Below are 12,476 nucleotides of genomic sequence, written 5' to 3'. Positions count from 1 at the left end.
GTGATGGTGAAGCTGAAGCTCCAATACTTTGGCCACCTGATGCAAACAGCTGACTCACTGGAAAAGACCCTGATGCTGGGAAAGATTTCAGGCAGACGGAGAAGGGGGCAACAGAGGATGAGATGGTTGGATGGCATCACTTATTCAATGGACATGAACTTGGGCAAACTCCGGGAGATGGTGAGGGGCAGGGAAGCCTGGTGTGCTCAGTCCATGAGGCCAAGAGTAGGACACAACCTGGCAACTGAACAACAACAAACTCATACAATAGCCAGTGTGTCTGACAAAAGTCAGACAGAATCTTAGAAACTAGTGGTTCCTCCTCTGTCTTACATATAACATCATTCTGTCCATGTTGATGATAAGCAGAGTGGCATGACTAGATTCTCTCCTAGACAAGATTCTACTCTTTTTAGAGGCTCTCCAAACTCTTTTTCAACTGGGCCTTGACTTTTGGACTTCTGTGTCCATCTTTGCATCATTTTTAGAAAGAAATCTGCTAAGTCAGTTTATAGCCAGAACCCACATCTCCTTGGTATCGTCCCATCCTTCATATCTTTTTGGTTTCCTCACCTTTTACCACCTCTCAGGTGATGTCCAATTACATTAGCCTGCCTTCATCAAGAATCCCATTAGGCTGGTTTAGCCAGAATCTTCCTTTAGCCCTGATGTTTTCTCTAAGTAATTTTCCATCCACCGATAACTACACCCTGCTACTGAGCTCTGATTTCCCACGTCTCCCTGATGTATTTGGAGTTAAGCCCAATCTCTCTCCCACACTTCAAAACCCCACTGCAGTGGTCCCAACGTTGGTCTTTCACAATGGTCCCCCTGAATAAAGTCTGCCTTACTGTACTTTAACAACTGTCGTGAGTAACTTCTTTTTTAACAAGTGCTGGGTTCAACTGTAAGTACAGTATGTTGGGCACTAACGTGTCCAACCTGTTTTTATGCCTTTTCACCTTTAGCAGTCCAAGAGAATAAAGATAAACCGGCTCACAGAAGTACCGTGAACCAGTTAGAAAGTGGATTAAGTATTCAGTAGTGGCCTTTTACCAGAAGAAACACAGAGGGGAAGGACTGAAAATAATTCTGAAGAAGGATAATTAAGCTAAAAAGTGTTCCCAAGTACTTAGAAAGCAATGCAATCTGGAATGTCTCTGAAGGAAAGTTAGGAAGTAATCTGCCTTTTAATTCAATCTTAAAAAATTAAGATTTTTCACTGTTCTTCATTAACACTACAGGTTTTTACAATACAATGTTATTTACTTATTCAAACAAAAATTGAATACTTACTTAAGAAACACTGCTATGGAAAATTCAAAGATGGGGAAAAAAAATTTCTTGCTGTCAAGAAGTAAACTACATGTTGGGGCTTCCCTGGTGGTCCAGTGGTTAGGAATCTGCCTGTCAATGCAGGGGACATGGGTTTGGTCCCCTGGTTCGGAACTAAGCTCCCACAAGCTCTGGGGCAACTCATAAGCCTGTGTGCCTCCACTACTGAACCCGCGCTTCAGAGCCTGAGCGCTGCCAACTACTGAAGTCTCCATGGCCCAGAGCCCACGCCCGACAGGAGGAGCCACCTCAATGGGAAGCCCACGTATTGCAACTAGGGATGAAGCCCAGCACAGCCAAAAACAAAAAAGCAAAACAAGAAACAATGCATGCCAACTATATCTCAATAAAAGTGGGAAAAAAAGAAAATATAAACAACATCAATACAAAATACCACAGGTAAATATAGTAAGAAAAATTAAAAAATGTGGAAGAAGTTCAGAGAAACAGAGATCGTTTATTCTGAAAACAAGTAAACAATATTCAGATCTGTATAACGGATACTCTATTTCTTTTCTGAATTGGCCTTTAAAATCCTCTCATCACAAACTGAAGTATCTATGTGTGAAATATTATGTCTCAGATTTGCCTTAAAATGTCCCTAAAAACAAATAAATAATATAAGTGGGGAAGATGAAACAAGAATGGCACCATGTCAGGTATTGAATCTTGGTGAAGGGTTCAGGAGAGCTTGACATACTAATGTGTATTTGAAAATTTCCGTAACAAAAAGTTAAAAACAAGTTCAGTTTGAAAAGAAGCCAAAGCAATGAGTGATCACTCTGAAGCAGAAATATCTATATATTAGAATAACAGAAAAACAACGGAAATACAAACACCATTAAAAGTCTTATGTTTAAAACTATTATTCCAAAATGAAATGTGAAATCAAGCTATAGTTGCATTATTCCCAAACACAAATTCTATTTAAAATACTTTTAATTTACACAGGCTTTTAGACTGTTAACTTAATATTCTCCTAATATATGTTAAAACTTAAATGATATGCATTTATGTAACAGTTCATTATTTAAAGATTAAGTTCATGGTTTTCAGTTAACGTATTTTCACAAACCTGATAAAGGAAATCAAAATGTCATTAACATAAAAGAGCAAATTTTTTAAAAAAGCATAAAATTATAGAGTTCTGAATTATATATGTAAAATACTCTCATATTCTTGAACATACCAGTAAAGGACCCCTTGATTTCATTTTATTCCTAATTTTGTGCTTGAATGCATCTAGAAGCTGCTCTAGCTAAGCGACCAACCTGTTAACATTTATATTCAAAAGTTACCAGTGTATTTTCTAACAGCTGTACTTACTTGCTGTTTCAATACCAGGTTCTTTACTCCTTCCATCACAAATTGTGATCCGGTATTCATGACTCGTGATAAGAGACTAGGTGCAAAAGAAGAGCATTGCACTAAGTACAAATTATCTCTCTGATTAATTACAGATAAAATACTTGTCTGATTACACAACACATTCTGATAAAGCTCACTGTGCCTACCACCTTTGCTTTCATTGAGCAGAAGCGACCTGAGAATGTCTAACTTCCATGGATATCATTGCCACAAATTTATTTAACAATAAAACAGTAATAAAACATTCTGACTAGTCAATAAGATGTAAAATTAGAGTGCTGTCCTCAAAATGAACATTTTAACTGCTAAGCCTTAGCTACATATCAATATTTAGGCATATTATTAGCTAAAGAGAATTCTTCGAATTTCCCGACTCTCCTAATGTTAAAACAATGTATTAAAGATAGTAATCCGGAATATTAAAGAAAAGTATATACATGTATAACTGAATCACTTTTCTGTACAGCAAAAATTAACACAACACTGTAAATCAACTATATTCAATTTAACAAAGATAGTAATTAAGACGACTTGCTTTAGGAGTTCAAAACACACTGACATATGGAGAACAAGTATGTCTGGGAGTTTCTGAATAGGTCAGGAATTACAATATTCTCTATATTATAGCTGCTAGATCTAGTCCTGCACTGTATACTCTGTGGCCCCATACACAAAATCTATCACATAAAAATGTGAAAGCACAAAATGCTCACTGAATTTTACCTCAACTCTGTAAGAATGTCCAGTGTCTGTATTTTACCAACAAAAATAACACAAATGACTTACCATATTGGTTTTATATTTGTGGTTCAAAAAGTCTTTTATGTGGAATCAAAGGGTATTTTGTGGGACAGAATGGAAATCTTGCATTTTGATATTAGAAGGCAAGAGAAGGCCTTCAAATCATCCAAGATTTTCTTACAACACATTTTATTAAAATCCTCAACTACAAAGTCCGTAAGAAATCTAACAGGCTTTTAAGATTCAGTAAGGTTTTAGGACAGAAAACTGGAAAGCCTATTTTATTAAATACATGGAAGTAGTTTTCCAAATATATTTTCATTTTCCCTATCCTGTCCTCTTCCCCTCTGAAATGAAGAGATGGGCAGGATGGAAATCAATTCTTTAACAGAAACAAGAAAATGTAATCTCTGTTGGACTGACTAGTTCTGAGGTGATTCCCAGGTACCAGGCAACTCTGAGGGAGTAAGAGTGGTACCTCGCACAGCACTGTCTGAAGGTGAGGCCAGCTGGATTCATTTTGCCAAGCGCTTACATGTTCCTGCCTTAGGCCAAGTGCTTTTGTTTTCTGGAAATTGTTTCATTAAAATCAGCAGCTCAGAGTGGGGCTAGGGTAAACCTGTTTTCCTCCAGTTTCATGATTCTGTTCTAAGCTCCAAAAAATAAGCCAGGAATTTGAAGCTAGTATGGTACTGAAAAGAGCAGTCAAAATCACTTTGTTCAGTTCCTTTGAAAATGACACATACTGTACAGGATTTTTCGGGAGTCAGAAATCACACCCAACCCTGAGTGCTTCGTCTCTATCATTTAGCAGTATGCCTAGTTCCATCTAGAAGCTAGGTCTTGAATGTCTGTATTATCAACACTGATAGAAATTCATGTATCTTCTGAAAATGAAAAACATAATATCTTAACAAGGAAGCATATGAAGCCCTACCATGTAAAATACATTAACTTACATTTTAGGATTAGAATTTAACGTACCTAAGAAACCCAAAAAGCATGCTGACATTTGCTCTGTATCACGACGAAAACTTTCTGCACGCGAAATGTCACACAGTTTTCAAGGCATAAAACTCCAGTTATGGCTGGAGTACTAGACTTCTTCAATCAGAATTATTAAAAATACTTACCCCATCGGCTTAGCGGTGGTGTTGCCATAGCTGGTGGGAGCTGAAGCCATCTTGGCAAAAGCCCTATGAAATAAGAAAGTTATATTTAAAAGTTAATTAGCTGAGCTAACATTTATTATCACAGCATTAAAACATTTACTAACTAGGCATTAAAAAATTTACTAATCATAAGATTTACTATGAAGTTTCTGAAAGGAAATAATTTTTCAACTAATACAATGTTTCAGTACAATTAGCACAATTATACAAACATTGATTACATAATCTGTAACCATGTAAAATAATGTTCAAGTACAGAGCAACTGTTAGCAAAACACTGAAATTCTTTAAAAACCACTAATTCATTATTAGTTCCTCAAACTTAAGGATCATTAACAGGAAATAAAGACTTTCTGTTTTAGAAGAACAATCATGTACTGATTAATCCCTTTGCTGTTCTCCACATTCCATGCTCCCACATTCCCAGACACATGCCTTGACTCATGCTGTCCCGTCCTTGGGGACACAGATCCACTGTATTCTCCAATAAAAACTGTACATTTCCTTTTAAGATTCAGCTCAAAATCACTTTCTTTGTTATTGCTATTCTAATTCTGCTACTCAGTGATTTTTCTTTTTAGTTACATACACACTTTTATATTGAACTGCATACAGTCATTTATTTTCAGATCTTTCTAAACATACAGAATGTTTTTATAGCTATAGAATTTTTGAAGGCTGGGCAAAAATATGGCACTTAGCTGCATTTTAAAAAATATTTTCCTTCTAGGAATATGTTCACTATAGAAAACAGAATGCTCCTAGAAGACCTCTACCACTTAGAAGTAAACACTGTTAAGATTTTGGCATATATTCTTCTAATCTTTTGACGTATGTATATACAACACATATGATTTAAAAACAAAATCAGTATCATATTGTACACACTATTCTTAAATGTTTTAACAGCATGCCATAAATATTTTTATGCAAATCAGTATTCTTTTATAATTCCTAATCATTCCCAATGCTTTAGTCAATGGAAAAAAAAATTATCTATCTAAATATAGGAACATCTTATGAAAGTAAAAAAAAAAGAATGGGAATCACTAAGATTTGAAGATGAAACACTAAAAATATACTATTTCAATCTAGAAAACATTTGCTGATACCATTAGAGAAATTTCAAATACAAAAGTCACAATTTTGTTCAGAAAGGAGGATGTGAATCAATGGTTTTCAGCAGTAGACTGGAATTTCTGCCTTTAACAAAAATTTACTTTTCACTAGAAACAATAATATCTAAATATAAAATGTTATCTCTAAGCAATAAAGGGTTAAATAAAGAGTATTACATTTATATGGCTGAAATTCAAGCAAATACTAAATACAACCATTGGAGACTGTAGCTGATCCTTAAGCCACATGGGCTTGGAACTGTGCAGGTCCACTTACATTTCTGTCAATAAATACATATTGCAGTACTGCATGATTTGTGGTTGGTTGAATCCTCAAACGAGGAACCAGGGATACTGAGGGCCAGCCCATTGTTAAGTAATACTTTGAGTTTTAACTGTATGGAGGGTTGGCATCCCTAACCTCCAGGTTGTTCTAGGGTCTGCTGTATTTAAGACAATGAAGAACTGGCATGATGAACTAGAACACAAACTGCATCTGTAACAATGACTTCCTGATTTAAAAATATGTAATATGCATAAAAGGATAAACACTAAAGGTTACTTATAGACTTTGAATGGGGAGATTACAGGTAAATTTTTACTTTCTTTATACCTTTCTGAGTTTTCTAACATATTCTCCAATAAACTGGTATAACCCTTATAATGAGAAAGAAAAATGTTACAAATCAGAAATTGTGTATTTTATAGCCATGTAAAATGATGCCCAAGGTTGTCTTCACTCTTTTAACATCAAACGTTTGATTAGGGAGTTCCACATAAGTCATAACGTAAAACACAGCGACACACATGACACACCAAATGTGATAACTGTATCTGTTATAAAAATTGGAAAAGATGGTTTCCAGTTCCTTCTGTTAAACTAAGGTTTGTTTTGTCTACCTCTTTTCTTATAAGAACGCAATGAAATAAAAGCAAAACTTGAAAAAACAAACAAAAGTATAGATAATAAAAACCACTCGTAAACTCACAATTCAGAGATACCTGCTGTTAACAACTTGGTACGTGTCTCATACTATGCATATTTTTTGATACAGTTGAGGGTAAAAAAGCATATTTAATCCCCTACTCTTAAAAAATTTATTATTTTAAGAAATAATTTTAAGGTATTACTAAAGAAAATTTGGAAAATAAAGAACCCAAAAGGTAAAAAACAAAAAAATTCTACTACTTGGATTTACCCACTATTAGCATTTAAGTGAATGTCATTTTAGTTATGCTTTATATGTATATATGTGTATATCTACACACACACACACACACACACACACACACACACACACACACACACACACACACACACGCAGGCAGATAAATGGAAAGGTAAGAGAGGATTATACCATAAAAACCAAGTTTGGTTCAAGGGCTGCCTACCCAGAGGCTTTCCCTGATCTCAACAAATTTTAGCTAATACCCCCAACAAATTAAGATCTTATCACTTGGTTTTATTTTCTTTATATCAGTTAATATAGTGAATATGGTTTAACACAACCCTGCTCATTCATTTGCTTGTTGACATATTGTTCAACACAAATGTAAATTCAATGAAAGCCGAGGCCTTCCCTAGTATGTTCACTATTATATTCTTAATGTTTAGAAGAGTCCCTAGTCACTGCAACAAAGGAAGTTATTTATCAAACAAACCGATGAATAGTAAACTATATTTTCACTTCATAACATACATGGTCATTTCCCAATGGTCACTGAACAAGTCTTCCACAACATGATTTTTTTGCGGTTGTTGGAAAATTATGACGCCTTAAAAGCATTGCGTATTAAACTGTGGCAGAGTTAGATACAATTTAATAATAGTTCAATTACAAAATAAAAGTTATTCTAGGTGAGACCATGAAATTTCCTAACACGTGATTTTAATACATTGCACTAAATTTTCTAAAACTCAGAGGAACTGATATTTACAGTAAATGGAGTATTTATGAAAAACCTGGCACCAGCTATATTATATATATGTGTATATAGAACCCAAGATTATATGACCTAGGAAACAAATGTTGTACATCTCAATAGCAGTACTAGAATGGAGAGTTTAAGACTGGGATTTATACCATGAGATTTGGAAAAAGAGCAGACACCTTGTCTTCAAAACCTGAAGTTTTTCTCAAGACCAAAATCAACACTATAACTGCTAGACAGGAAAAAGGGAAGCTCTGCTTGCTTTAATTGTTCATCTGCATCAGAAAGTCCACTATCTTTGAGATAGGAACCACTGCAAGAAGGGAGTGAATAGGCTCTCCCAAAGGAAGACTGTCACTTAATTATGCCTCCTGCCCTGGAACCAGGAGCAAACTTTGTTTTCCAACCTAATCAGTACCAAGACGTTTCAGTAATGGTTCATCATAAACCCAGCATTCTCCATCTTCATGAAACAACCTTGTCTCCCATTGAATTTCCTTGTCCTTCCTTTCTTGGACTTCTGCTCTTTGTCTTTCTTCAAGTCTATACCTGGCTTCAGCTGCTACATCAATGTCTCTGATTTTTAAGTTGAAAGTGACACCTTTCCAAAGGCAGTGGGATTCGTATTCAGTCTGATCTTCCAGCTTCCTCACTTTCTTCATTATAGGCAACTTCTTGGTATCTATAAAAACTGTATTTCTCCCTGTTGAGTATTTTGCATACATTACACCATTCCATTCCCCTTCAACTGAGCAGAAAGACTTCTTGTCATTTGGAGAAAAAATCTCAGGGAATTTCTGTGCTGCTTGGCCCCATAGAAAGGTTTAGTGTGGAAGATGATATTTGCACTATAGCCAGTTTGGGAACAATTAATATTGCTTTCTCCACCTAGTTCCACCCAGGGCACTGTGAGGATAGATCTGCCGTAACCACTGGGGAATATGAGAATGTAATGTTCACCATGCTCTAGACATAAGACACAGCCCTGCCCTACGTTGTGCACCCCCAAATGACATCCCAAGGAATTTTGATTTGGTCCAGATATGAGCACAGAATTGTATCTTCTTAATAAAACATTCAGCATAAAAGGCTGAAATGGGCAGATGATGAGAAACCTGCTCAGCCATTAATGTTACACTATTTTTGGAAATCCAGGGAACTGGTCCTTCTGAAACTAGCTCTGCATTCTCTTCAGTATCATTTGGTAATGTGCACTGACGCTCAAAGATTCCTCCCAAAATGGGGTTGTATGGCTTTTTGATAACCAATTCTTTCCTTCCTGCGTGAAAACTTGAGAGATACCATTTCACAACCTGAACCATTTGGTCTCTGGCATTCTCTGGTCACTAATACTCACAAACAGGACCGGATGTGTAAAAACTCTGCATATGTTTCTAAAAGAGATCTTTTTTCAAGAATAAATGTTGGAAGAACTACCTTTGTAAGATCCAAGTGCAATGATGCATGATAATGCTCTTGTGCTCTTCCAGTGACCCTGCCTCCCCTTCATCATTTCTATCATCACGTGAATCAAAAAGGTCAGCATCACTTGTTCCACTGGACATGGAAGAATTAAGTGATTCTGTGGTATCTGGGCCTTTAGACTATTTCCCGAGCAGCTGTGTGTCAAGACTGGATCAACAGATCCAGAGGAATCTATTAAGTGTTTTGGGGATGAGCCACTCTGATGGAACTCATTTGTATCATAGAATTCATCTTCATTGCTAGAGTAAGAGAACTCTGGGACTTTGTTTGGAGACAAGTTGACTTGGCTTGGATAAGTCAGACTACTACTAGTTGGTGAGTGGCCACTGCCTATACTATTTGGTATTTGAGTCTGATAATGTCCCAAGGTTGTTAATACAGGTCCAACTGGTAGAGAAGATGGACACTGCTCTGACTTACAGAACCTCTGAGTAGGTTCTGGAGGTAAGACAGTCTGGGAAGGCACTGTGTTGACCACAGGTTCCAAGGGACATCCACAGGATTAATAGTACTTATAATTTTATCTGCATAATTCTCTGCAATATACTGGTCTTTAGCAATCTGCAGCAATACAATGCAGTGTTTAATTGATTCTATCATGCTATTTGTTGTCTCTTTGAGGGTTTCAATTTTCTTTCTCTGTTCATCATCTTTGTTTGTAGTTTTGAAGTTTGTCATCAAAAAGCTTCAACTCTTCTATCAAGATCTGTAGGTAAGCATCAGCCTCTGTAAGTTTCTTATTTAAGTCTTGGACACTAGGAACAAATCCTGAATCCAAACCCCCAGGTGGTGACAGGATGGAGGCAGGGAGAGAATCACACTCATGCCCAAGGCCTGGGCAAGCAGCAGAGTCCCTGGGAACTCAGGGATGGGAGCCAGACCCTCTCCCAGACCCTCTAGGAGTGGGTCTAATAATTCCACAAGTGGCTAGCAAGAAAGCCATTCACCAAGGCCCCAGCCCTCTGTGCCTCCAGGGGAGGGAGCCGAGGGCCGTTTCCGAGCACCCCTCTTAGGGCCCCTCTGCTCAATCAACCCACAACATGATTTGTAATGACCCAGTTGCATTTCTTGTAGAAATGATATAATTTATATTTCTAATAGTGGAGTATATACTCATCAATTTTCCTGGATCCTTGGCACATTTTCTAAATCTTCCTATTATATTAATCTGCATTTCTGATTACTAGTGAAATTAAAACATCTTAAAAATGTTTTAGAGCCTTTTGACCTAAAACATTTCAGTCTTTGACTTTTTCATCTCACACCAGTGAAGACAATATAGGAAAAAAAAATGTCTAGGAAAGAAAGGCAGCAATATTGTATATAAAGTTGTGGAAAAAGTAGGGGAGATAAAGAAATATTTATGCCATTGAACAACAACAAAAAATACTAAGGCACTGTTAAATTTTCTTGGTAACATTTCCAGTTTTCTTGGAACTTGACTTCCATTGTACTTTCTTAAATGATAGGAACTTAAGAATAACAAAACTTACTTCCACTGTTTGATATATTGTAAGGGATTAAGGTTGCATCCTGCGTCAGTTAAAGCTTTTTTGTACTGCTCCAAATCAGCCTGAAATAAGAATATGACAAAAATCTTTACTTTCATGAAAGAGACCATTTTGTTTGTTGTCATCTGATTAGTCAGAAAGTTAAGACTAAAGGCAAGAGCACCTAAGTAAGTGGAGTGGTACCTTAAGGGAGCACCCAAATGAGTACCCAAGACAAAAATCACATACAGTGAAAATTACCTTTAACAGGCTCCCAAATCACCTAAGCAGTATGGTGTTTTGTCATCCCTCAGCAAGCCCAACAGAGTCAGTGTTTCCTCCACTGTGGACATAGATTGTTTGTCCTTGGAATAAGCATTAAATGAATATCTGGATTGATCAAGAATATTTCAAAACTAGAAACATGAAGGGAGTGATGCTGACTTAGGGAATCACTGCAGATTTAGGTGGTCCCATCTCATATTCATTGTAAATTTCCAAAGTTATTAACTGAACAGCAGGTGACCTACACTTTTTAATAGTTAAATAGTTCTCTTTCTTAGTCTTTTATTTCCTAACGAGTAAAGTCCAGTTGAATTTATGTCACGGGAGCTATCACAACAACTCCATTATAAAACTTTTCTAAGAAAAAGAAACTTTTAAGCTCACCATCAATCAGAGCTGCTTCATATTCTGGGAGCTATTAATCTGACAGTGAGCTTCCCTGGTGGCTCAGATGGTCAAGAATCTGCATGCAATGCAGGAGACCCGGGTTCAATCCCTGGGTTGGGAAGTGTCCCTGGAGATGGGAATGGCTACCCACTCCAGTATTCCTGCCTGGAGAATTCCATGGACAGAGGAGCCTGGTGGCTTACAGTCCATGAGGTTGCAATCAGACACAAGTGAGCAACCAACACTTTCAATTTGACATTAATAGTCAAAATCTGCCCCAAGCCTCTTAATGATTACTTATAAAAAGACATAATTCTTACCAAAAATAAATAAAATCATATATTCCTGGGCTTCCCTGATAGCCCAATTGGTAAAGAATCTGCCTGAAATGCAGGAGACTCTGGTTTGATTCCTGGGCCAGGAAGATCTGCTGGAAAAGGAATAGGCTACCCACTCCAGCATTCTTGGGCTTCCCTTGTGGCTCAGCTGGTAAAGAATCCACCTGCAATGTGGGAGACCTGGGTTCAATTCTTGGTTGGGAAGATCCTCTGGAGAAGGGAATGGCTACCTACTCCTGTATTCTGGCCTGGAGAATTCCATGGACTATATAGGCCATGGGGTTGCAAAGAGCTGGACACAATTGAGCAATTTTCACTTTCATATATTCCTAAGAAAATATTATAAATAGGTTTTTAGAATCCCTTAAGCTATAGGTATACCCCCATTAATGACAGAGATCTTTCTAGAAAGAAACCTATATTGTAGTCACCCCTCATCAGCAGTTTCGCCTTCCAGGTTCCAGCTCCTGTGGTCAACTAAGGTCTGAAAATACTAAATGGAAATTCCCAGAAACAAACAATTCATGAGTCTTAAATTGTGCCCCGTTTGGAAAAGCACGATGATGATATCTCACGCTGTCCTGCTCAGTCCTGCCCCAATCAGTGACATCCTCTGCTCCTGACATCTAACCATCAAAATCATCATGGCTTGATGACACAGGATCACCTGAAGCAGATGATTCTCCTTCATGTCAGAAGGCCCATAGTAGTCTAATGCTATATCTCAGTGCCTACATCATTCACCTCATTTCATCTGATCACACAGGCATTTTATGAGAAGGATGAGTATAATAACTGTATTTTGAGAGAGTCCACATTCATATA

General features: G+C 37.1%; 1 protein-coding gene and 1 pseudogene across 3 annotated transcripts in view; both read right to left on the bottom strand.

The window, feature by feature from the left end:
• SCFD1 (sec1 family domain containing 1) overlaps window positions 1-12,476 on the bottom strand; it is a 111,966-nt gene that overhangs the window by 26,445 nt on the left and 73,045 nt on the right. For all 3 annotated transcript variants that reach the window (XM_042235293.2, XM_027957224.3, XM_027957225.3), the window contains exons 17-19: window positions 10,645-10,724; window positions 4,578-4,640; window positions 2,662-2,737 (exon numbers count right to left, since the gene is read on the bottom strand). In XM_042235293.2, coding sequence (XP_042091227.1) covers window positions 2,662-2,737; window positions 4,578-4,640; window positions 10,645-10,724 — 219 coding nt within the window. The remainder of the gene's footprint in view (window positions 1-2,661; window positions 2,738-4,577; window positions 4,641-10,644; window positions 10,725-12,476) is intronic.
• On the bottom strand, window positions 6,330-10,136 carry LOC106991739 (oxysterol-binding protein-related protein 9-like; annotated as a pseudogene).

The sequence above is a fragment of the Ovis aries genome, chromosome 18 (genome assembly GCF_016772045.2).
Source record: "Ovis aries strain OAR_USU_Benz2616 breed Rambouillet chromosome 18, ARS-UI_Ramb_v3.0, whole genome shotgun sequence".
In the NCBI taxonomy this organism is placed as follows: domain Eukaryota; kingdom Metazoa; phylum Chordata; class Mammalia; order Artiodactyla; family Bovidae; genus Ovis; species Ovis aries.
Note: the sequence above shows the minus strand (reverse complement) of the source record. Positions and strands in the feature narration are given on the sequence as shown.